Source organism: Aulonocara sp. 'chitande type north' Nkhata Bay, linkage group LG19 (assembly GCF_057382095.1).
Source record: "Aulonocara sp. 'chitande type north' Nkhata Bay isolate Kocher_YH1m ecotype deep benthic linkage group LG19, A_spYH_male_GT1.1, whole genome shotgun sequence".
Lineage (NCBI taxonomy): Eukaryota > Metazoa > Chordata > Actinopteri > Cichliformes > Cichlidae > Aulonocara > Aulonocara sp. 'chitande type north' Nkhata Bay.
The window spans coordinates 24559686-24586617 of record NC_141362.1 but is presented as its reverse complement, the minus strand read 5'-3'; the positions used below and the strand labels follow the sequence as shown (position 1 = coordinate 24586617).

At 41.2% G+C, this 26932-nt stretch overlaps 1 protein-coding gene across 4 annotated transcripts in view; it reads right to left on the bottom strand.

Annotated features, from left to right (window-relative positions):
- Nucleotides 1-2329: 2329 nt before the first annotated feature.
- fermt2 (FERM domain containing kindlin 2) overlaps nucleotides 2330-26932 on the bottom strand; it is a 36876-nt gene continuing 12273 nt past the window's right edge. Inside the window, exons 3-17 of one of the 4 annotated variants that reach the window (XM_086274115.1) lie at nucleotides 24783-25016; nucleotides 18679-18807; nucleotides 15463-15495; nucleotides 13630-13855; nucleotides 13399-13501; nucleotides 12931-13038; nucleotides 10841-10975; nucleotides 10245-10294; nucleotides 9558-9682; nucleotides 9260-9366; nucleotides 8963-9178; nucleotides 6630-6650; nucleotides 5277-5401; nucleotides 4999-5140; nucleotides 2330-4634 (exon numbers count right to left, since the gene is read on the bottom strand). In XM_086274115.1, coding sequence (XP_086130241.1) covers nucleotides 4461-4634; nucleotides 4999-5140; nucleotides 5277-5401; nucleotides 6630-6650; nucleotides 8963-9178; nucleotides 9260-9366; nucleotides 9558-9682; nucleotides 10245-10294; nucleotides 10841-10975; nucleotides 12931-13038; nucleotides 13399-13501; nucleotides 13630-13855; nucleotides 15463-15495; nucleotides 18679-18807; nucleotides 24783-25016 — 1928 coding nt within the window. In that variant the 3' untranslated portion in view covers nucleotides 2330-4460. The remainder of the gene's footprint in view (nucleotides 4635-4998; nucleotides 5141-5276; nucleotides 5402-6629; nucleotides 6651-8962; nucleotides 9179-9259; nucleotides 9367-9557; nucleotides 9683-10244; nucleotides 10295-10840; nucleotides 10976-12930; nucleotides 13039-13398; nucleotides 13502-13629; nucleotides 13856-15462; nucleotides 15496-18678; nucleotides 18808-24782; nucleotides 25017-26932) is intronic. The other 3 variants (XM_086274116.1, XM_086274117.1, XM_086274118.1) reach the window with 3 other exon arrangements.

Genomic DNA, 26932 nt, shown 5'->3' with positions numbered 1-26932 from the left:
AGCATATAGTCTATAAATGTCACCTTTAGGTCTCCTGCAACATATTCTTCTCTCACATCAAGGCAGTCTAGATGTTCAAAGAACTCCACGTCATTGGCTGGAGCCGTTATTGTGACGTCTTTACTTCCAGTGCACGCTTTGAACACAATAGGGCAAGATCCCACTGGAGTATAGGCTATATAACATCAGAGAGCTTTAGAAGAATAGCCACATTTATGCTTCCATATCTAGATCCAGTTGCCAAATGAAACTTGATTTGTTGACCGCATCAAATGGTTTCTTGGAAGTTATCGCTGCCCAACTTTCCAGTTTAACTGTTGGATTGTGACACATTTTTCAGCAAGAACAAGATGTTCTTGGAGGATTTATTATTCCCGCTGTCATGCTGCACACCTCATCTGATCGCACAAATGACCGCAGGGCTGTTAAAATACACTGTAAGATTATTAAATGAAATGTGGGAGGATAGGAGTTGAGGACTCAACGCCAATGCTGGAGAGTCTTCTTCTTCTTCTTTTTTTTAAAGGGATCATTAAAGCTGAAATCTCAGCAACCAGAGAAAAAAAATTTACGGTACTTTTTGTGAAACACATTTTTAAGGTTTCCAAGACTAAACTTCAGATGTACAACCTTCTCTATATTTTTTAACATAAGCATTGGCAGTGAGTCTATGGCCCAAAGTTTTCCACATACAAAAGTTAGTTATGGAGTTCCACAGGGTTCTATAGTAGGGCCAGTATTTTTCAACAATTAACTTTAAAAAAAAAAAGAATATATTCATAATGATCACTGGATTTTTAAAGCAGTTTTTAATTACCACACCTAATTCTAATCATAAAATCATAATTTCATCCAACCCTGTGCTCACAGTCCCTGTCATCTTTACAGTCTCCATCAAATATCATGGTAGGAGCTCCCTGTTTAATACCTCCATCGCCCAGCATCTCTGCAGGTGACAGACATACACCGTACCCACTATAGAGGAATGGGCAAAAGCTTGCAAATAGGCAGACTGTCTGCAGGCGTTCTCTGATCTAATCTCCTCCACAATCTGGCATTTGGCTTCTGCTGGGATGCCAGGTATACCATTCAGATGTAGGCAAAAGCAGCTCTTTTTGGTTAAGAATGCACCCAGCACTGGACTGCAGGAGAAACATGGGCAGTACAGATGGCTGTAGACTGCCCTCTGGTGGAGAAATATAATCAGTACACTTGTATATGACGCTGCAACTCAAGTAGTGTTTGTTGGGTATATTATTCGGCAACTGGAAATTGTATCCTCATCACAAGGTTCAGTTTTTGTTTATGTTTCAATGGGAAACTCCGTAAGTATAATCTTTCTCAACTTCACTTAATGTATAAAAGCTTCTTTGTCTTGCAGTCTCAGCTGACTGTTCTGTCTAGTAGCTGGTGTTTTGCGCCTCTGGTATTCTTGCCAATCCCCGCTCATGTATTGACCCATGTGCCTGTTCATCTTAGCCGATATGATGCCTGACATGTACTACATTCCATGTAGTACTGAGGCAGGTTATTGGTCGGTAGTTGGATGGGACCGGTCCCTTCTTGGGGTCCTTGGGGATCAGGACCGTCCGACCTTCGGTTAGCCATTCCGGGTATCTCTCGTCAACTAGCAGCTGGTTCATTTGTGCTGCCAGACGCTCGTGGAGTGCAGTCAGCTTCTTCAGCCAATAGGCGTGAACTATGTCGGGGCCTGGTTCATGCTCTTCATACTAGAGACCCTTGCTTGGATGTCTGCCACCGTGATGGTTACTGGACCCTGTTCAGGGGGAGGAGGTTGCTATGGTCTGCCCTCAGATCCACTTGCCAACTTCTAGCCAAGCATCTCACTGCTGCCGTATTGTAGATCAGTCTCGGTAAGCGTGGCTGTAGATATCATCCGTAGTGCTGCATTAACATTATCGAGCAGACCTTCTGAGGCCACTTCTGCTACACTGCAGTAGTGATGTCGCGGTGGGAAAGCTCCACTTTACACAGTCTGCATTTGTTTACTGTGAAATGTTTTCACTTTTTAAAAAACCTGTTAACATTTCCTTCCTTCTTCGTTTTGCCGTTCGCGCTAGTTTCTTCTTTGTAGTATTGAGTGCAGTCTTAGCAGAATATAGCTTACTGCAGTGTACTGCAAGTACAAGAAACACACTTGTGGGTTGTTTTTTGTTTTTGTTTTTTTAGAATAGGACGTGTGGACAATAAAATTCCGCGTCGTCGATTATAACGACGAATTGTTGCAGCCTTAATGTCATATTTTACTTTTGTGCAAATGTTATATTGTAATGGCAAATTATGTCAAATCAAGGACAGATACAGGTAATTAAATAAAAATTATTTTATTCATTTTTTTAAATAAATGCATTTTTACAGTCAGAAAACAGAACAGCAGGACATGCACTGCTACTCTTGACACTGAAGGCAAACAAAAAGTCAGAGAAATTAAAAATTAACAGAACAGTTTTCGCTTACCTCTGTTCTTTTTTTCTTTTTTTTTGCTGATTTGTCTCTCCTTCATATGGACATTATTTAATTGCACACTTCAATTGTGTCAAATACCAGACAAATAGTAAGTAGTGAAGTAACCTAAAATGGCATAGAGTCAAACTTGCAGCAAAAAAAGCACATCAATGACAATGTCAGTTCTTTTTTTAAATGAGCTAAAAATGACAGAGCTACAAATGGAAATGTAGAAGAGAAAGCAAAAATGGGGGGAGACAGGGCACAGTGAAAAAGGCTTGTGTATCTGTATTTTAGAAAAATATATATACTCAACAGAACTTCTTAACCAAACCTGGAGTTTGAGACTAGTGTTATCTTCATATATATTCACATATATCTTCATCTGAAACTCAGTAAGACTACAACATGAGCAGGCACATTTACTACACGTGTTGACAGATGGCTTACCTGCAAACCCCCAAAATGCAGAAAAACAAAACAAAACTGTACAATTCTATAAAAATGTTTGTGTTTTTTTTTTACATTAGTTACAAAAAAAATACTTCATTTACTGATCCTTCATACTGAGGACAGAACAAAAAAAGTTTGCATATTTATTTTTTAAACTCTGTGACCTTTTGCTGGTGTGTACTGATAATAACGATAACAACAACAACAATAATAATAATAGTAATAATACTATATGGTGTGACAAACAAAACAGCGTTAATGTAAAAGCCAGTACAAGGGATATGTGATAATGTCCCTCCTGTTATGTAGTGTACATGCACTACGCTATGAGACATCAGTGGTTTCAGATCTGAGGATGCCGTTCAAAGCTGACCTAAAACTGTGGTCAGAAAAAGAGCCATAAACAGATGTGTTAATGCTCTCTGGCATAAAATCTGTGCACTTTAAGCTTTGTCTAAACAGAAGACTGCTTACAGTTTGGAAAATATAAAAAGACATCATGTTTTAAAGGCATGTTAATTACCTTAGTTGAACATTCTAACTGAAAATTTTTACACCTTACTTTAAAAAAAAACTAGTAGGCGGTTGTAGTCAGCGCTACACTCTATCAACATTTCTGCAGCAAGGACATTTACATCAGCCGGAAACCAGATAACTCAAACCCACTTGATGCTCATGCTGTTGCACTGAACTGTAGTGTGCTCTCATTTTTAGCGGTCTATTAAATACAGAGTACATCTCACAATGTCAAACCTGTCAGCTAAAACATAATCAACAGAGAGACTCAACAGGAAGGACACGAGTTGTGAGGCAACGACAGAAATCAGAAGCAAAAAAATAAACGGAAAGTTCAGGACAGCTTATTCATAAACAGGACTATATACTGCACAAGTGCACTTACACGTGACTTCAAAGAAAAACCTTTCACAGAGTGGACAGGATGGACATGCAGATCTGATCGACTGACCTCTGCTGTTATAGATACTCTTGATAACCACCTTTTAGGATGAGTAACTGTAGGTCCCTGAGGCACTACAATTACATTTTTATCTACGTTGTTATGTCAGCCTCTTTAGTCCAGTTCCAAAAGAGAGAGAAAAAAGGAAAGTGAAAAAGAATAAGTGGGGAAAAAAGATTCTTTGGGATTTATTCTGATGTTTGAATGGTGTTAAAGGGTCGTCATGGACGTAAGTTGGTGGCCAGTCCAGGAGGAGAGGAGACAGGTGGTTGTAGGACAACAGACAAACTTAGCTTTCTGCTCAACCACTGGAGTTCATCTGAACTGCATCCACCACAATATTAGTGTTGCAACAAATGACCTTGTCAGCATTAATGCAAAAAAACCTCCAAAAAACTATGACCTTAAAAATAGCGTCAACCATGGCAATAGTCATGCTGCTCTGGGCTTTTCAGCGCAGACCTAAACAATTAAAAAGAAAAAGTAAAATAAATTCATATATTGAGGTTTCCCCCCGACCTCCAGCCACTCCCCCTCCTGGCCCCTGACCTACAATCATTGAACCCTGGCAGCCTGGAACAGCTCAGACCCAGCCGCTTGTCAGCTTATAGAACATTTCCTCATCTAGAGACTCATTCTGGTCCTTGGCACGCGTGGACAGGAAGATGTAGCCACCAATGAACTCGTGGACCACCTTACAGTCCACTTCGGCGCAGATGAATGAAAGACTGGGCTCGTCTGCAAATTCCACAGTCACCTGTGCACACAGAGCACGTCACATCAGTCACATCAGTCGTTTTTTGGCTGACATAGTCGTTTTATATGTGTGATCAGCTAAGCTAACATCACAACAAGCAATGCAAAGAACTTTCACTGTTGACTTCCACCCTTTTTACTAGATTAATAGATCAACAAATTCAAGTCATTCACTTGATTATCAAACACAATTAAACAAACCAGCAAAATAAATCCAAGAAGGTTAAAAGGAAGCTAAATTTGCCTCTTCTGTTTTATAACACTGTGTTAATTTTGTATCTGATCGAATCAGTGTGCCTGTCATGTTCCAATAATGTTTTTAAGAAGGTAATACTAAAGGTAAAGCAGTTATGTGGGTTTCCTACCATCTTGATCTCCCAGTTGACGTTCCACTGTTTCATGTTACTAAAGCGCCATGTCTTGATGGCATCTCCGGTGCTGGCGTCCATCCGGATCAAACGATTATAAGTGATACCGATCAGCTCCTCCCGCTTTCCACCCTGGAACCTGCAAAGAAGAAAAGAGTTAGAATCTATTGTGGAATGAAAGTGTGTTGATACAATGACTAAATATGTGACTGTCAGTATGTATGATGAGTTTTTTTGGATGAAGACACATCTTTAGTCAGTTGTTACAAACATACTTTGCAAGGAAATGAGTGATCCCAAACTCAGGAAGGGACTGCCATGCCTGGATAAAGCGCATCTTGGCCTCAATGAGACTCATTTGGGCCACATTCTGGTGGGCTTCAAGAATCCGGGCTGAAATCTGACAGAAACAAAACCGCACTCATTACACACATGACTTTTTTTTTTTTTTTTTTTAATGTATTTTTTATTTACTCCCACCATTTAAAGTATTCACGAACATACACACTAATGACTGTAAACAAATGCATCCCACACACCACACTCTAACAACCCAATGCACCAATTTAACACACGCTTAAAGTGTAAACAAGCTGTGGTTAACCCCATAAAGCTTTCAGAGCAGGGTGTCAATAACCAGTGAACGTTCACAGTGAATGTCTACTACGTACAGCTAGAAAACAATTATGAATCCGAGTCTGCTTTAGAACCCAGACTGAGGTTAATGAGCCAACTTAAGGAAGCTTTCAGGGTGAACTGTGTGAATTGGCATGCATGTATTCACACATGTGTGCCTCCCTCCAGTGGTGCTACATGATTCTTAAGGCTGTAACCTAAACCTTACCATGAGCACAGGAGCAGAAAGTCAAAATGACCACATAGCCCAAAACAAGGATTCTACCATTTCTGTCAGTACACTTAGAGAATGAGTAGTAAACTCCCCTAAAGATAAGTAATCCATCATGGACTGATCATTTTATACATTAAAAAGGTTGCAGTGAAGCTGCCTGAACATCACAGCTTCTCTAATGCACTTGAAAAGCTTTAGTGGTCTCTGCCGGACTGCATTACAATAAAATACGTAAATTAGATTTACCGTGATGGATCACTTATCTTCAGCAGTCTGGGCTCTGCTTTACATATATTAGAAATACATGAACTAAAATAAGCATCTAACTAAAGGCTAAACATATTATTAAAAAAAAAAGAAAGAATAAAATACATTAAACTATTCATCAGTCTAAAAACATTTTCACAAGGGTCTGCTCTATTACATCAGTGAGGCTAACATTAAATGCTGCATATGGACTGTGTGTTAAATGAGCTAAAACATGCAAAAGACCTGCATGGTCCATTTGTTTCACTCAGTCTGTATATTTATAGCCCCACACCACACAGATGCTCACTTGATACAATTATGTGTTACTTTCTTATCTTGTACACCCCAAAGAACACTGTTAGAGTTAATAACAAGTGACATACAGAAACTATACCATCTACTATGGCGGCCACTATGACTTGCTATAGTTATTGTTAGGTTTGATAACCCAGATACATAAATTGTTCAGAGTTCAAACAATCATGCAAGTATCTAAAGCTTAAAACAGCAGCCAGTGGACACAACTTACCAAGTCCCTGATATAGCCTGGCTGAGGAGGAGAGGTAGGTATGGGAAGATAGATGGGAATGAAGGAGATGCATACAGATAGAAGGAATACAACGTTTGGACAAAGAGAAGAAGACAGTAAGATCACTGTTGAGAGAGGAAAGATTAAAAAAAACAACAACAACAATGCAGGACATGACTGTAATAACAGAAAGCGGGGAGGAAGGCTGTGGAGCTAAAGGGGCATGCAGCGTTCAGCCAGGAGGAGGAAAGTACAGCTGCAATCAAGGAAATCACACATTTTCACATAAAGGAAGTGGGCAGTGTAACTGCAGATTTTAGGTCAGATCATGTCTGCCTGTTCTTTGTAAACACAATGAGCCATTAAAAAAAACAAACCAAAAAACCCTGAAGTCAGTTTCTATGTAATATCTTTGTCAGCCACAAGATGGCGATGTGTGACAGCAGCAGTGAAAGGTGTTGGGCTTCTCCAAGCTGCAGGTCTTTATTTTCTGTTTAAAATAAACCCATTTATCCAGAAACCACCCTGACTCACGTAATCACAAAACTCCTGTGTGCGTGTATCTGGCTGGAGATGCAGCACAGAAGTCTACTCTGACAAATCTTGCAACAGGAAGTCCAGTTTAAGGGAGGTGGGGAGGGGCTGCAGCTGGCCAAAGAGTTAATGGGCTTATCCCAGACAGTTTTCCCGCGCAACATTCCCAAGCATGGCTCATTTCCGGATGTCCCACGCCCACTACATATGTGTGTGTGTGTGTGTGTGTGTGTGAACAAGGGACTGTACACCATTACGCTTTAATGTTATGCCCAGGGAGATCATCTATTAGACTGTGTTTGAGTGCGAGACTGGATCTGTGCCAGAAAGGACCACAGACAGACACACATCCTGTGCTATTACTACTAATACTCAAAAAACAAAAAGGGGAAAAAAACCTTCCTATTTAAGCTAGCCCCAGTTCCATGCAATTATTTTGCTACAGAGTGTTTCTTTTCTGTAACCCCCCCCCAACAAAAAAAAAACCCTTATCTATTTCTACACCCCTTTTTTGTCACTGGCCACAACTGCAGCTCTGATTAAGTTATACAGCAAGCATGTAAGAAAAATGTAAAGAACTCTAAAATAGTGCAGGAAAAGATGAGCCAAAGTGAGCTAGGACTCTTCTCTGTCTCTCAGTGACATCAGGTAAACTGTAGGTTGGGCAGTGACACACATTTATGGCATTTTTACCTGACACTAAATCAACTCTTTGATTTTATTTTTTTTATCAGTAGGTTTTGTTATAGATGTGGAAGTAATTTCATGTGGGTGACCCCAAATATATTTAAGGGATTTCCTGACTAAACTAAGAAGATAGCGAGTCAGGCTCAAAGACAGAACTGAAACTTTAAATTTGAGCTGTTGTAATTTGGGATTAACTGCTGACTTTTAGTACTGCTGTGTGTTTGATCTCTTAACATGCACATTTCCTCTATGAAAGGAGCATTAAAGAGAAACACTGCTTTGTACTGTGGTAACCTATAGGAAGTTTGCAGCACAGACTAACAAAGTCTAACTTCTCCTAGAGTGTCAATAATTTCTATTTCAACTGCTTTTAATAACATTCCTGGTTTCCTATGGTTCAAACCTGCCTAGATCCTTTCCTGTTCTACGTCCATTTTTACCCCTTTATTCCCTCATTTCTTTGAGCAATTTTTTTCCAGACATCAATGATACTTAAAGTTATGCTTCAGATAATATTTGAGTCGTCACCTGCTGTACCAGCAGCAGCTTCCCAACATCATTCTAGCCTCCTAGCACCACTGTATTTTCCTACTACGATAAGAACAAATCCAGATTGAGTGAATAAGCTACGAGAAGAGAACCCCCTCCCTCACCCATCCCTGACCATGGCAGCTGTGTACTCAGCTGTTCCAGGGTACACAAACACACAAATCTACATAACACTTGAGAACATTCATCGTTAATGATTAAATGTTACACCAGATTATAACGAGGTCCATAATAACGGGTTTTCTGATCCATTGCATCTGATATGTATCCATATGACTCTCTGCTCTTTAAGTCCTTTTGTCTACAATCACAGAGCTGAGAACGTGGTGGGTAGAAATGTAGAGAGGAGGAGTAGAGGAACAGGTATTTAAACAACTCAGATGTTAGGAGGACCCCACCTGGAATGAATCAGATGCTTTTCAACCTTTCAACCATGTAATCAGCTTTTCTAAAAACACACACTAGACTAGATGATAACCCTTTTTTTCCCCTTACCAAACATTTCTACCATTTTAACCTCCACATTGCTGTAAACAGATCCTAACCTGGACTACATGGCTTACCTGTTTGTTCTTGTACTTCTTCAGGTAGCGCGGAGACACCAGGCATTCTGGGTTGATATCAGTAGCAACTGGTTCAATGGGTAGGTCAGGGTTCATGTGCTGCATCTTAAGGAAGGACAGAATGTTCTGGACCTCCAGGTTGTATGAGCTATCCGCCATGGTCTTCCCCTTGGAGGCCAAGCGGCATGCAGCCATCCAGTGGGCGTACTGTTTCTCCTGGAGATGAAAAGTCATAATTAACCAACTCTAAAAAGGAATAAGACAGCGCATTAAAGGGTGCACCAACTTCAGCCTCACCGTGTCACACCGAAGCCAGATCTCATTCATGCCATCAGCCACAGGGATTAGCAACTTGATGTTGAATTTCTGACCAGAGATGTTAACATCTGGCGTTACCTCACAGCCTACAAATAGAAAAGCATGGTGCAGGCAGGAAAAAGAGGTCAAGTGTCAGAGCCTGTTCTTTAGACATGCAACCTCAGATTTTTTTTATTTGCAGGGAAAAAATAAATGGGCATGACATTGAGGGTTTTTTTTTTTTGTGTGTGTGTGTGTGTGTGTGTGTACTCTTATGCAACTAGGGATGTCTCTGCACCTCTAAGATTCATTTGATGGGAAGGTGTCCCATGTGCCTCCTCTTTACTCTTGTAACAGGAAATTGTGATATCCTTGAATGTGCACCAGTACTGCTTGTAGCCCTTCAACGTCAGTTTCTTGGGTCTAGAGAGAAAAAAAGCGGAAGACATGTCAGAGTTCAGGTGGGAGAAAAAAAGAAAAAAGGAAAAAACAACCATTTTCTTTATTGGTGGTGAGGAGGAACAGCGGGGGAGGGGAGATCATAAGTACAAAGGAGGGGGAGGAAAAGAAGTAGAGCTTCTCAAGTGCAAAGTCAGCGAGATGAATAGGAAAGAAGCCAGCACTGTGGAAAACCATTAAAAGAGGAAATGCCTCTTGATATCATACCCCCCATTTTATGAGACAACCACCCAAGGGGCCACCTGCCTGTCAGCAAAAGCTTCAAGCCAAAAATGAATATGATTCGAAAGCTTGGTCCAACTATAATCACTCTAGATTTTTTGCCAAAGAATATTTGCAGGCTGAGCTTTCAGGTTGCCTTTTAAGCTCATAAAAAAAATAGAAAAACAGGCTTATTTGGCCAGAGAATGGTCCCGCCATAGTCAACAGCTTTTGGATAAAATGTAATCTTGCATAGACTAACATGCAGTGTTTAGTGGTTTTGCTAATAGTAAAGGTGCATTTAACCTCATGGCACTGGACTTACTTGAAGACTTTAACATAGTCTGCTAGCTCAGGAATAGATGTGATGTCACCCTAGGAGAAAGGGGAAAGCTATTGTTAAAATAAGCCTGGAACACTTTAACATACATACATATATGTGAATAAAAGGAAAGAAAAAAAGGGAAAGGATTAAACACAAAACAATGACCTCACACTTGACTTTGTACATTTTCAATGTCATTGCTCAGCACAGTAAGCTGGCTTCTTATGTAATATCTCAGAGGTCAGTTTCCTCTGATAAGCTAAATACATGTTTCAAGAAGTTGTTGTAACAGTAGAGACATATTTTCAGTGGGGCCTTAGAACCCCCAGCTCTTTGTTAGATGCAGAGCTTTTGAATAACTGTGAAATTTTGCACTTCCAGCAAACTGTAGTGCATTGCATTGTCTTTGTGCGTTTCCTGTCATGTTTATGAGTGCTGATGAAAGGAGACTTCGTCACAAGTAGAAACAAAAGCACCTAACTGATGCCAAGATTTCACAATTGGGAAAAACAAATTCACATAATGACGCCCATTTGGACAAAAAGGATGCAGGCAAGCCCAGTGCACACTCAAGCACCAGTGGTTTTGTCTCATACCAGTGTGTTGGAAGTCTTCCCTCCCTCCAAGGTAATCTCCAGATCTGACAGGGCTGCATCCACTTCATCCACCTCCTTCTCACTATTATTCATGTGGTTGTCTGATGACATGATTGACAGCTTGTTGATGTGGTACTGAGAATGAAACAAAGAGCGATGCTCTGGTTAAAAGCATGAAACCTGCAATCTATTACTAAAGTGTCCATTCCCTTAAAGCTTCCAGGTCTAAAATAAAACACTTGAGACACGGGGATTTAAAGAAAGTGTGAGGTGGAGATAGACTGTTAGCAGCTTGTTATCTGTTGCACCAACATGGTCAACAGTATTGCTTTTTTCTATAAAGTTTTGCTGTGTGCTACCGGTGCATAAACGCTCCAGCTACATCTTATAAAAAGGAAAAACAATCTGTGATAATTGCCATATAAATACTTTAAGATGTGATGGCATTTGTGTTAGCAAGTGCTGCCAGCATACACCACTGAGTTTACCAGCTATGCCGTTTTTTTTGGAAGAAGCTGAAGATAAAGAAAGTTGTCTAAAGAAGAGAAGTGTGCTAAAGTTACTGGTAAAGATTCACTGAGGTCAGGCTGTTATAGGCAATGAAATTGTTTTTACCAAGTGTATACTGAATGTAGGACTGGTGCAAGACTGTAGTAAGAGATTGTTCTCTATTACAAACCCCCCACAAACAAACCCATCAGTGAGTCACAGATACCAAATTTAGCTTGTAGATAAATGGTATTTATAATGTCACCCCATCAGCAACCCCCACCAATATATGAATGAACAGCTGTCAAGAAAGTGAGCGATACAATGCAGCGTTTGATAGAGATTTAGCTGATTTAGCTAGGATTTAGCTGGCTAAGGCTTCATATTGTAGGACAAAGAGCTTGCCATGATGTCCAATCCTCTGGCTCATCTTTAAAAAATGCAACTCTGTGAAGGAGTGTTTCCCATTTTTCTGTTTGTTTGTGTGATCATCAGAGTTACTTCTTTATCTGCTGAAGTACTGACTACAACCTGTGTCCCAAGTCCATGACTATGAGGTCAATCACTAATCTTGACCACTGATTACCTCATATTTGAGAACTACCATAGTGATACATCCGGGTGACAGCATGCTAAGTCCAGCCAGCTGCATACCAGAGTTGGACAATCATTGCTCTTTATTTAGACCTTAGTATCTGTCAACAGTGAAACCTAAGCTAAAAGCCAAGACTGAAACGCAGTAGTAGCTACTAAAGTGCTAAAAGATAGGCAGCAACAGTCTACCTACCGGCCCAAACACCCAACTTAGATTAGCATCTCTCCCAGTGCAGTGTAAGAAGAAACCAGTGAAGTGTAATTACAACTGGTCAGACGAAACAAACCTAACACCTCAGAGTGAAAGAGTGGGAAAAGGAATGTGAACAGGTCTACAAGACCTTGTCTTTCTGGGGTGGGTGGTCTGAGGTATGGGGTCCTGTGCTCCAAGATGCCCTATAATTACCCTCAGGGTGAAGACAGGGTGGCGTCCTCAGGTCTTGGCACCCACAGTTTATGGGGGTCAGAAATAGAAGGAACACCACCCCAATGGTACATGAGGAAACCTAGGGGTGTAAAAGAGCTTCAAATCTGTACATCACTCCCATTCGAGCCAATATCCATTCTAGCGACTGTCATTTCTACTGATCTACTTTGAACTTGTCTCAAAACCCAATAATCCAATGCCACCAGTGCCTTTAAAGTCCACCCAGACCAAAATTGTGTTTCTGTTTTACCGAGAGTCACGTAATAATTCTTGGGTTCAAACTGTTTGACGAGTACACTTCAGTAATAAGAACCTCTCTTTAAATCTAAAAGCCTATTTACTTTGTTATTAGTATGAACTAAATAGGAAACAATACACAATAATCAAGATTTAGCCTGCATGCTGCAACAGGGCTTTCAGCATTACAGCTTCACTCTGAGCTGCAATCCTATCCAATTCATTACCTTGAAGCTGAGAAGAAAGCGTGCCTTCCACCCAATAAAAAAAGGTCAGCGTTTCTTTAAATTTCATACCTTGCCAACTTAAACTGTATCAGTACGCAAACACTCAACCTTCTTACCTGGAGGGCAGCAAACATCATCATTTCCTCCTCTGTGCATTCAATTTCCTCCAGGAGAATGGCCCACTTGGCCTGTTCATAGAGCTGGTTCACTCGAATGGCATCATACTGTGGGCACATCAAACCATATTATTGAGCAAACTGGACAACTTTGAATACAGTGATGTCAAAGGTAAAGGTTGTATGAGATTAATGATACAAAAGTATCAAATAACTAGTCTTTCAAACGCCCCATTCAGGTCATCGGTACCAGATATAGAACGTAAGCTCTACAGGCCAGTGTTAAACAAATATTTTTACCCAAATCATGGCAACTAATGGCTGGATGTATCCCTGCTTACTTTATGATTATAATAACTTATATCTGGTGCTTTTAGGTTATGATGATACAGAGCTATTCGGCATGGCAGGGTCTCAATAATTATCTCAACTGACTACAATGTGCTGTGCTTTTTCTGTATGATTTACCTTTGGATTGAGGTCAAAGAAGCTGTGATATTTAAACCTCAGCAGCAGCACCTCATTCTCCTTTACATCCTGCTCCATGAGAGACCTGGACGAGTCCAGCCACCTGTACAAACAGGGATTACAGCTAATTAGAATATGTTATTTTTTCACACAACATGAAAGCAGTCTCTTGTAAATGTTGTCTGTTAACGACCTTTTTTTAACTAAACCACTAGGCAAAGTTTAACTCACCCCTGATTGATTTTGGCTTTGTCCAGCAGGGACTGGGGCTTGTACAGTTTGACCAGAATGTCTGGTGAGGAGATTGGCTGGCTCACAGCAAGGATGCTGGGATTGCCCTCTGACAGGGGACTGTCTCCGAACCAGGCGGAAGTTGGTGACAAAGGGCTGCCGTCCCTTGAGTCATAGGTGGGGGTCATGGTCTTACTGTATAAGCCTGGACTAGAGTAGATGCTCCCTGAAAAAAGATAACCATCAGTTACCGTATTCCCTTGCGGAGCCAGAAATACAAACCTAACACAAAAAACTTCCAAATACTGACACTCACAATCAAGTTAAGTACACATAAGTCACTAACACAGCATTGAGGGGGAAGAGTGAAGACTTCTCAGCACACGCAAATGCAGCCTAGCCTGACCAGTTAGTGGTCAAAAACACCATGTGACTACCAGCACAAACTTTGCAGATGAGTGACTTCAACACCACCCTCCTGCTGATGGTGGGGTAGATGTTGATCAGCATGCAGGTGATGCACAACATGATCAGGTTTACCCATTTACTTACAGACCAAAAGAAAAACCAGCAGGAATGCACTGCACACAGCAAACTACAGCACAATTTACCCACGAGAAAGAGAGAGAGTACAAAAATATTGGAGGAGAATACATTGAATATCTTTTAAACATGTTAAAGGAATATAACTAAATAAAAAAAAACCTTTGATAAACTAAGTGTCTAAGCAACTTAAATGCTGAGTTATATGTATATTTGGTCTGCAGTGTTTTAATTTGGGAGTCTGGCTACAAACAAAAGCCCCCAAAGTGAAGTTATTTGCATTTCCTGTTAGTCCAAGTTCCAAAGTATTTTCATTCCCCTCCATTCCAACTCTCCCTCTGTAGGGTCAAGCAACACTGGCTAAACCATTAAACCCCTTCTGAAATGAGGAAGTGGGCTTGGTTTCTGTATGTGAGTGTGCATGTGGATGTTTATGTTTGCAAACTGAGGTCATGAGAACATGTTGCTGGCTATGGCCTCCCCTTCCTTGTGGGGGAGGGTGATCAGTGGTTCTTTCAAGGTTTTCCTCCCAATGCAAAGTTCATCAGGTCAAGAAGACTTATCCTATCACCCGTAGGGTCCCCTGGGGAATGCCAAATATCTAGGGAAAGTGTGTATAAATTGAAAGCTGGAGTTCCATTAATAACACAAAGGAGCCTCCTCCATCCTGTTTATTGAATCTCAAATGCTGGTGCAAAAACAAAGAATGCTAACATGACTTTACTCCCTAATACTCCCACACTAGTGATTCATAGAGGGCTTAGATGGAAGGAGCAGGACCACCATCAGCTGTTGAGACTACAAGTAAACCATGGGATGGTGGTCAATAAATGAACTGTCATGGATTTGGTTTTTACAGCGCTCCTGTGTGGGCTGCTATTTGAAGCATGCAGATAGGATTATAAGCATGTGATTTTAATTCTGAACACAAGTTTATGGGTAAAAACACAAATGTCCTACATATAACTTGCCCGATAACAACCATCTCATATCTGCATACTCAAGCAAGTGATTGGCTATCCTGCAGGCACAGTGAGCAGGCCCCTGGAGTAGCTTTAAGAAAAGTGAGCAATGAGCTAATTGCTAAAAGGGCGCAAAGCCTTTGTCATGACACCACCCGAATCAGCTGACTTCCTTAGGAGGACCAGTCAGGTGACTCGGTTGCTAGTCTCAAATGCTACATATGTCATGTGACCTTAACACACCAGCTGTGGGGTGTAGAGAGGAATAAGGAGGCAATGCTGAGGAAGCAGTGCTGAAAAGAAAGGACAGAGGAAGGGGAAAGCTTACCTTTCACAGGTCCGATGTATATTATCTCAGAGGCTAGGATGAAAAGAGAAAGAGTAAGAAGAAGAAAGACAGGAAAATGTAGAGGGAAGGAAACGGGTAGAAATCAACTCAAGTGGACAGATTTAAGACACAGAAAACTCTACAGGCATAGAAGGAAACAGAGGAAAAAAGACAACAGTTGAGGAATACAAGAATGGGGTATATCTTTGGCATTTCCACAGACACTGCCAACTGCTAGCCTCAGAGTGGATGACTCAGTTTACCCTCTTCACAGAGGGAGATCGCCCTGGCATGACTAGTGAAGTTCTGCAGTTTCCATCCACCCATTCATAACCATCCAACGCAGCATGACTGATTGAAAACCCAGGCAAGGCGTTGGTCAGAATGACCCAGCCTTGCATGTATAAAGTGCAGCACATTTTTACAAAGTAAAGGCCGTTCGAGGTCTGTCATTCTCAACACTGACAAGACAGACGATTACAAACAGCGGGCATGCCAAGGCGTAGCCGCTCCACTGGGAGCTGCTGAACTGGCATCACAGGCAGCGTCGTGTCTATGTTCGTGTAACAACAACAGCTGAGGATGGTTTTTCTACCAAAAATGACCAATTACGTGAGGCAGGTCAAATGAGTGTGGAGACATTTCCTAAATAGTAATTTTAAATATAGAGATTGAGGTTTTGGAAAAAGATTGCCAGTCTACAAGTGGAAATAAATGGTCATGTACCCATTATGGACTTGTTGTTTAGACAAACACCCATTTCATTTGCTTCTGAGATCAGTGTGGAGCTCACTGTACAGTACACATAGGCTATTTTGCATGTGTTTAGGTACTCTATAGGCACACATTTCTTGTATGTATTTCTTTTACCGTTCTCGGCAGTAATAAATCAGTTAAAAAGACATTGAGAAAAAGGCAAAATGATCTGTTTAAAGCTTGAGTATCTCCAAAACATTCAATCGGACTCAAATACTTCAGAAAAGTGTTAAAATAACTGTCGCGTTCTTATGAATGGTATTATAATCAAATGTGTTGTTTTATCAGCTTATTGAGAAAATATAATAATCGCATTTAAAAAGGTGGATTGTGAAAAGACTAATAAAACTGTTGCATATTAATTTCCTGTAGATTGAATAATTGGTTAACTAAGTATTGCAGTTCTAAATGTGATAAAGGTCGTTCTGTGGTACTGATTGCATCTTTTCAAAGCCTTGTGATTTCTATCAGGAGATCTGGGCCAAGAGGCCAGCCCTTCCTCACGAGGGGACGGAATAACATCTTACAACTTGGCCATAAAATGTACTTTGACTGTAGCATGTGATCTGCGATCTGATCTGTGTGTGTGCGCTCACATACACACACACACACACACACACACTCTCTCACACAAGGAGACTGGTGACAGTAAACAGATTCTCCACATTCCTACTGAAACTCTGTTTCTCCTCACCACCTAATACTCTGACCACATTCACCCACTGGGAACAAAATGTATCTAAACCAAAGGCGTAGAGGAGTGTGTAGCACACCCCTTAAAATGTGGTGATGCAACTCTGGGCATGGTCGATGTGTTGGGAAGTAACTGCTTTTTGCAGTTTCAATCACTCATTACGTTTAAATATATGAGTGAATAAATACACCGTTCACTCTGATCCACATAGGTTTGTAATGATACTAGAATTTTAAACTTGATACAAAGTAATGCTCAATAGCATTCTTAGTACCATGGGAGAAAAATAAAATAAGACACATGACTCTTTTCTACAAGATAAGAACTAAACCAACAATAACATCAATGTTATTTTATATATTTAACAATATCTTATATCATTTTAAGCAGTGCAAAATTTGAGGTTGTCTGATGTAGTGCTGTGCATCTGGTGAGTTGGCACCATCCTTTCATTGTTGATCAAATCGTACTGTTAGGGGGTAGAGCAACACACTTTTTAGACACAAATAATTGTGCTAGTCTAACACAATTTACACAGCCTATTAATGTCGGGCAGGTACTGATAACGATTCCTGCCTAGTTCCACCATTAGCATCATCATTAGCACCTTAATGATAACTTAACAGCAGGCTAATGTAGCTACCAGGTAAATGCTAATAGTTAAACAGCAAACTTTTATGAGTCCAGTAGCCAGGTTAATGTTTCTGATAACCGTTTAAAATGTCTTGAAATTCCTTGAAGTGTTGTCCAGTGTTGAACTTACTGTTCATGTGTTCAACTAGTGAGGGGAGGGGCTGTGTGCCTGCCTATCTGCAGCAGTGCTTTTTGAAGGTCTGTGTCAACTAGAGGAGGCAAAGACAGCACTGCCGGGTTGAGTATCTAATCTGAGAGCCATTTTTAGTATCAAATAGTATCCGAGTATCAATTTTTTTGACAACCCTAGATCCAAATCTGTATTTCAGGAGAATTTGTTTTTCACAATGAGTGTTCAGGCTGCTATCCCTGCAACTGGTGAGTCTATATAGTCATTCAGTGCACACAGAGCTGACTCTGCAGAGCAGAAAAGACTAATCGCACAAAGAGTCTCATTCACCCTGTCTGATGGTGTTAGCAGTTCTGCTTAATGCTAACTCTGTGACAGCAGTCTGTTTTGTTCTGCTCCTCCCTGCTCAGATGGTTGTAAGTCTCCCATCAGGAGGGAGGAGGGTCAGTATGACTGCACTCCTGTAGCCTGGTTTGGGTTTAAAATGGCAGCGTGACCAACTATGTGTGGAATCTCAGCCATTTTTAGTCCTCCCTGCCAAGGAATTGAGAGCGAGGGCTGTAGATCCCATGCAGGCCTCAAACTCACACATTCATATTTGGTCACGAGAAGCAGGGCGCACCAAACTCGGGTCATCTTAGTGTTTTGGGTGGGTGTTTTTTTTTTTTTTTTTTAAATCGCAAGTGCATGAAATACAAAAAAGAATCTAAGAAGCTTCATGGGGCCAGCACAACCTGCCATACAACCTGCTGTCCCAGGAAAATAGGAGCAATTGTTTTTCACAACAAAAGAAAGTGAAAATTCTTCCTGATTACCTAAAAACAGATCAGAATGTAAAAACCTAAATGGTTAGGTTTATACAAACTTTCAACTCATGGGTTGGGAATATGAACTCAAAAATACCCTGGCTTTATTCATCAAGAAATATTTTTGTTCCTAACAACTCCAAACTCAGTTGGAGTTCTTTAGGAAACATTGTTAACGAGCCATAGAAGCAGCTCACCTGATCCAGGTGTTAACATCGGACCCTCCAGTTCCAGATCATCTTCTTCTGTCTCCTCCAACTTTTTCTTCTTCTTTTTGGGATCACGGGGCTTGCGCAGTAGAGATAACTCCTCTGGGTGGCGGATATCTTTTGGGGAGAAACATTAAGAAGATCCATTCAATGTCACATAAGCATAAACCTTGACTAGCAACAAAGCCATTTGGACACAAAGACAGACAGGCTTGGATGTCATAGAGTCCCCAAAACCATACAGTAATTTGTGTTTTTTCAACTATAGGCTTGAAATAAAACCACATGACCTCAATGACTTTAAGCTGTATAGTAGGTGAAAATAGGGACACTAAACCAACCCAAATCTCAAAAAAAAAAAAAAAAGGTGAGAGGCAGATGGGGGGGGGGGGGGGGAAAGAAGGACAAAAAAGCAAAGGGAAACAGATGCAGACAGCTGTGCACGTAAAGGGTGGAATACTGTAAATCCCTTTTCTCAGGGCTCTAACAAATCTTGCTTTAACTTTAATCCCCAGCTGAGACTGAGCAGACATCCTCCATCGCCCTCCTACTCCTCTTCCTTAGACAATTCCTCCAACACACATTAATAACACAATTCAGCCGACATTGGAGAATAGTAAGGTAGCGTTACTTTTACCCCCCTGCCCGCCAAAAACCCTCCCAAAACTATTCACAACAAACAGGTAATAAAGATGAAATGAACCAAACTGTAACTGCATGTATGCAAATGGAAGAGAAGTGTGCAAGATCCAACTCGGACAGTAAGACACCCGCCATATTGAATATAATGACTAAAACAGAGCAGTCTTTATTCCCTGGCTTCTCGCTCTTTTCCCTCCTTCCCTTGGGCCTGGAGGCCAGGGAACCATCACTCAGCAGCAGCAGAAATGATGTTTTAGGATGGCTTGGGGCGGTTCTGATATAGGCGGTGAGACGGCCAGAATGTGTCAGGACTAGAATAGATGGAGCTCAGCTAGAAGCAACGCACATCTGGACCCACAGCTGGACTTGGTTTTCTCGAGGATTCCATATTAACTGACGAGCACGCAGATACTTGAGAGCAATATTTCATATTTTTATGTAATCAAGTGCATAGCTATCCATTTTCTCATATCTATTGAATCAAATCATTTTTTTCAAGTAACTGAAGAAGGTGTTGTGGAAAGCACAGGCAGAAGGGTTGAGAGAACGTCTTGGCTTGATGTGCAAGCTTGTTTGGTTTGTGTAACTAAAGCAAAAGCATTCCAGGAGTTTTAAGAACTACCAGATGGGAGCTCACCCTTTCTCTGCCTCCCTCCTCCCCCATTCTCACTCTGCTGTAACAGACGAGCACAGTCCCCGTGCCCTTATACAGCCATGTGAGTTCCAGGCCTGCTGCTGCGCTTTAGCCCCCGAGGAGGCAAATATACACAGTAAAGTGTGTATCAAACGGCAAGTAGATGGATAGGACTGTGTCTTTTTGTGAGACATTGCAGAACCATGTGGCATTTAATTACAACCTAACTCTGTTTAATTGTTATGAGCCTATCATCAACACTGGGAACTTTTCCATATTATAAATATTAGCATGACAAACTCTGGGGGAGATAATGCATCTGATGTAATCGATCTCTATTATTTCAATGAAATGAGTTAACGCCATGTTTTTCAATTGTTTACACTACTTTGAGTTTGTTGTCAAAACCAGACAGCTCAAAAACTATTAAGAATTAAGAACTATAAACATGTACACGTATGCAGCAGTGTATCTGATTTCTGGAAAAATCTGTGGCTGCTTAATAACGTGCAAATTTGTTCCACTAAAATGCACCGACATCCAGAAAAATTATCTACTCAGGAGATCATTTATGCTGCTCGTATGCATGATTACATTCTTTAGGTCACTACCCACCACAGTTAGTGGCCATAGGTGGTAGGAATGTAGATTATCTCCATAACTGTTGAAACTACATCAATCACCCTGCTGATCTTCTGCTCAGCTCTCCTCGTACTTGGCAACCAGGCTTCAAGACAGCTAAATGCCTCCATTTAAAGAAATACTTCACTCTTAACTCAGAGCAGGCAGTACACCCTTTTCTGGCTGACAACCATGGTCTTGGAAATGCCAATTCTCATCCCGGGCAAGTGTTGTAGTTAATTTTTTGCTGACATATTCATACTCCTACGCTCACCACTTTTGGCTGGTGTCAGGAGGAGGAAAGAGGAGGAGGGTGATGGTCAGAATGCTTACAAAGGCTTGGTGGATTTTCATTTGCAGAAATGACACCTAGACAATAAGATCCCAATCTTCTGTCCTGCTGACTTGTGGCAGTAACCAGGCCTGAAGCCAGAGGAAAAGGATTGACTGGGAGCCAGCAGCGCATGCAAGATTTACTCTTTGGAACAGATGATTCACTGCAGTGAGTAAGACCAGCCGCAGAAGAATCACAAACATCATCACAGTCTAATTTTACAGCACTTAAGTTTGCCGTATAAACTGATATAGACCTACATGGGCAAAAAATTACAAAGGAATCATCTGGTTCCTGTGTTTCCCTTGCATACTCCTAAATGTTAAGAATAGGTGGTCTAGTTCCCACATATAGGCTTTACTTGGGCGGGCTGCCCAGGTATGTTAACAACAGGCCTAGGATATTTGGCGACTCGTTTTTTTTTGTTTTTTTTTAGTTCTGTTCTTTTTAGCTGCTCACCACCAAGCCGGGCCCTTTGCTTCACATGCTACCAGTCTGGTGCTGTAGCGGTCCTCCATATAAAATATGGAAAACCTTTCCCAGTGGAAAGGACTACAAGTGGCGAGGATAGTCCTTCAGCTCAGAAGATCTACTGAGCGCTGAAGGGCACTTCAAACCTGCACCTGTAACAGGTGGAGTGGAGAACTGGTTCATGCAGCTCCAAGCCAAGCTCACATGAGTTTCAGAACAGGCTCTGCTGTCACCACACATGGAAGCTAGATGTTGCAGTTGAGTCACAGGTCTAAAGACTCACACACACACACACACACACCATTTGCATTATATGTTTCAAGAATTGAGCTGATTACACATAAAGGAATGATAAACTTTTGGTGTTTATATTAAGTCAAATCATACTACGAGTTCATTCAGTTCTTAAAATGGCACAAGTCTCTTGTACTATTTTTCACTCTGGCTTTGACAATCTATACCAAACGGCCTTAGTGGCTTGGGAAGAGTGACAGTTCTCTTTCTCTGTCAGACATAAGGCTAAATATGTGCTAAAAGGCAACTCAGAAAGGATAATGATGCACTTACATTTAGGAGATGGAGCTGAGGCCAAACCACAGTACTCCTGTGTTATGACAACAGTTGAGAGCACATTTGGGCCCAGTCAAGCAGGCCACAGGTTGATGGGTCATAACTCTGCTGGACCAAAACGACAGAGCTAAGGTCCATACAAAAATCAGAAAGGTTTCTTGAGGACAAAGTGGTGGGACCAAAAAATTACAGATGTCTGCTTCAAAGTCACTCTTCATGTGAGGTGCTACTGACAAATTACTCATGAATCTGTTTTGCCAGACATTATTTAATGGCTCACTGTAACATTTCATTACTGGTGCGGCCTATTAGCCATTCCATAGAAAACCCTCTGTGTTGGTTTTCAAGCGCACAGTAGTTTAAAAGAGCTTGCACAGTTGCTCTGAGTGCAGCAGCTTGACTCTTGTTAGTCTGAAATGACGCTTTTCTAAGGGAGGCAGCAGATTTGCACCACCTCAGGCTCCAATGTCCCCAGTCATGTGTTAGTCAGTTATGAAGAGTACATTCTGTCTGCTGGCTCACAGAACAAATGGTGTTAGAGGGTGTGTGTGTGTGTGTGTGTGTGTGTGTGTGTGTGTGTGTGGGTGGGTGGGCTGAATATATATTTAGTCAATATGAGAAACCAGGTTGTGAAGATGGCACAGTGAGCAAAAGGAGGAGCTGGAATTTTGGTGGGGTGCAAAGCAGCTTGCAGGAAAGGCAGCTAACAACAGTACACCCTACTGTGGGATGACATTAGCTGATCCATCAGGATTGGGGAGTGAGTTGGATTTCATGACTTGTCTGAACTTTAATTACACAATATACCGAAGTTATTGGTTGCATCATTAAGCAAATGAAGATTCAACAATTTCTTCTGTTCTCTAAAACTTTAAGCTGAGTATCTTTTGGTGTGAATTGGGCCAGGAAATTGTGACAGAAGTTTTCCCTGTAGCATTGTAGTTGCATTTCTTCACAAAACAGAAGACATTACAAAAAGTGGAAAAAATATAATTTTGGAGAACTCTGAATTGTTTACAGAGTTCAAAATTGTTATCTTTAAACTAATTGTGGAAAATCCCAAATGCCTCTTTTTCCTATCAACTAAGCAGTAGAGGACACGATGTAAGGTCAAAACAGGAGTGGAACTGAGTGATTTTTGTGTATTACAGTACATCAGCCTTTTGCTGAGCCCTCTTCTCTTTTCCAGTCTTACCAGATGGAGTGCATTTGTCAAGAACAAGCTGCTTTGGACATGGGAGAAGTATGTAATGACAATGAGAGTGTTATGTTGATTTCTTATGCTGGATGTTCACTGACAGAATTCAATTGCTCTAGCGAGACTAAAAACCAGACAAAACATTAGTTTGGAGGAAAGAATAATGTTTGTTAATACTGCAAAGTAAAAGACTGTTGCATGAGGTAGTTGTAAAACTGTTTTCTCTTTCTGTTTTGCAGACTTGCACAAGTAACCCAATGACTGAAGAACTAAACACGAGAACTAGATCTGGTCTTAAAGCCAAGCTCATCATCACTGGAAAAAAAGAAGAATCAAATCTGGTTTCCGTCTTTCACTATACCTGCTCCTCCCTTTCTGCTGTCTGAAACAAAGGCCAGCTGGACAGGCCTCCACTCTTCCTGTCCACTCGTATTCACTATGCAGCTCACAGGCAGGCAGGAGAAACTATGCAGAGGAAACTGTCAAATTGAAAGCTGCCCAAATAACAAAAAATGCTTCCAGGTCACTGCAACTGTAAACTGTCATACATCTACAGCAAAAGGAAAAAAAACATCCCCACTCTCTATTTTTGAAAATAAAATCTTGCAACTTGCAAAGTCAGCTAAAATAAGTTTTTCTAAAATGTATGCTTATGTAAATGTGAATATAACAGATGTCTCTGCCCCGTATTTTCAAAAAAAGCTTCTTTGTATATTTACACTAAATAAAATGCTCTGCAGAAACTAAACTAAAAGCTAAGTCAAGCGATACCAAAAGGAGACCCTGTCACTGGAGCCCCGGATCCTACTTGCCGAACACAGTTCAGTGACCAGGACACAACAGGTGTGTTATGATCCTGTCTAAGGATACACGTGCGTGGGAGTTTTTTCAAACCTTCAAACTGTACTGTAGATAGTGATTGAGAGGCAGAGGCAAGGGGCAAGGGGCAAGGATTGAGATCTGAGCTGAAGAAAAGTGGATGTTAGTAGGTCAGGGGTTGTTGGAGTCCAGCATGTGACCTCAGTCATCTTTGGCAGATCAGCAAATATCTATAGTGTGTGCGTGTGACCTTTAGGCATTAGTTACGCCATGGAGGACACTTAAATTAGAACTGATGTTATAAGAAGGAGACTGTGACCAACAGTAGGAGTCATTTCTGTGTACCTTGTTGCACACCTTTGTTTCTGAGACAGATAAATAATCTCTGTTTACGAAACATTATTGTGAGACTGATTGGAGCCCAGGTTTCAAGGACATGACTTTAGATTGGGCTGAAAGTCAGGAGACACCACTTTGGCTCTGTGAGCTTAGACTGTGTTTAATAAACACAACAAATTGCCAGGGATAAAAACAAAGAGGGAGGAAGGGCATGATTAGCTATGTTTGATGTCGAGCATTTTAGACCTTTTCCAAAAATACTATCACCACAGGAAGTTTCCAGTTAAACAGGGTGTGCATAAGTAAACTGCATGCCCCATTTTGCAAGTGAAACAATTTCAAATACATAACTACTTGCCAACAACACCTCATCTCACACTGGCTTCATGAGAACTTTTCACATGTCCACTTAAAATAAAACTGTTCATTCTATTCCTCTGAAAAGGAGTCGATCGTTCACTCACTGAAAGTTTTGCAGATGTCCGACACGGCCTTGAAGACCCGGTCAGAGAAGTTGACCTTGACTTTCATGTGCTTCATGTTGGGGAGCTGGAGCCGTAGCAGTTTGTGCTGCGGCGTAAAGAGCAGCCTGGCGTCAGCTTGGATGCCGTACTTATCCAACGTCCAGTGGGTTTTTAACAGCCATGTCTTCTTCTTCTCCCACCAGAGAGCATGGTCCGACCAGTCCCTCTTTACATCTAAGAGAAGGCAGAAAAAGATGGAGAAGTTACAGTGATCAATATGTAAACTGAAAAGCTGCAAAGAAAACTAAGCAAAGAACGGAGCATTTATATTGCTGTATGGTAGAACACTGTATAACACTCTACTGATAACCCAACCAAGTATATCCCCTCCCAGCTGGAGGTCACACTTGATTGAAAAGGGGCACCAGCACATTATTGCAGAGACGGTGAAGTCAAAGACAGAGGAGGGGGGGAAAAGACTGAATGTGTGAAAGACGTGGCTGTTTGTGTGACGCTGAGGGAATATCAGGTTCATACCGCCCTCTTTGTTCCAGAGTCACACCGTGATCCCTTTAAAGCAGACGCAAGGCACCCAAAACCCTGCATTGCTTCCAGGCTTTTGCTCTGCAGGGGATCACCAACAATAGCGACTGACCTGTAGTCTCATGGTGTATGTGTCTCACTTCAAGGGGAAGGTGAAAACCACAGGGATTTGAGGGAACTCAAAGCATCTGTTTTGCAGATCACCTGGTTCTCGTCGGTATGTGAGCAGCTCAGCAATGTGCTGAAGCTCTATTTGAATTGCAAATCAAAGTGGTGAGCAAAACCGAATATTCACAGACATAGTGGTAGCTCTGTTAAAACCATTGTTCTCATGTATTAATGCGATTCATCAGTGACTGGGATACATTCACAAATTAGCCACGCAAGTTAAGCGGTTAGCTCAAAGGCTCATAACTTTACACGGTGTTTAAAATACCAACCGGCTATTTATGTACCCCACACTGTGCACGTGTTCCTTTATGATCAAGAGTAAAATTTAACAGTCTTGTTAGCAGACTGATAGTTGAGATGACGTGAATAAGCCTGAAGGTTTTTTTTGACTACTTTCAGATGTCCCCCGAGTAGTGATGTCATTATCCCGACATTATTTCAGGAAGGCATTTCCCAGATCGGTCTCATTTCCTCCACCCACATACCTCTTCACTGTTTCTCCAGCTTATTCTCAGTCTCACTCTGAGTCTCTCTATGCTCTTAGTGAGTCATTGCCCAGACAGAGACGTCAGTTTGCTCAGTCACCGTTTAATCAAATCATTCGATACTGATACTGCGGGGTCAGTGAGGGTGTTTGAAAAAGGTCTGTATGCTCGTCAACAACCTATTGTCAGACAGACGTTTGATATCCCTACAAAGATAAGAAACCAATAGTCAGATCACAGGAATATAGTGCAAATACAGTATATTGGCACATCATGATTCAGGTTTCAGTTAGAAAATACAAAAGCTCAGTAAAGTTTACATATGCAGACTAAGGGAAAGGTTTTACCACAAAATACCCCTATGAAGCTTCCAATTGTGCTATTTAATCTCAACTAACTCTAATTCAATGAATTATCGAGTCTGTACATTAATGGAAAAAAATATGTGCTTTCTTCCTCATTAAGGACACCGACCTAGTTTGCATTCAAGGCTGGTAGCACAGGAGAGAATACGTCGTCAGCTCATTACATCTTCTGCTGTTATGACACGAGGAAGGACACAGGTAATAATGCACAAACTGGAGCCATAATGGATTGCAATTACCTTCAAGTACACTGTGAGCAAGCAGCAGTTACACACAGAACAGCGCAAAACCTCACATCCATTTTCCCTTTATAATGTTGATGTTTGCTGGTAATTCATTCTATAAATTGAAAAGTACATCAAAGTGAAAGACTGCAAAGATGATCTTGAATGTTTCTCTTTGCGACCTTCTCTGTCAGTCAAACAGTTTGGTGCCACCATGGTGGGCTTTTGTTTCCATGTGCTGCTGTTGTTTTCCACGACCTTTACATACAGGCATCTATACACACTGTTGACACACTCCTGCGGACTCTGCCTAAAAGCTGAATGAATGGGATTAGTGGGTGAGGAAGTGAAACAACAGATTG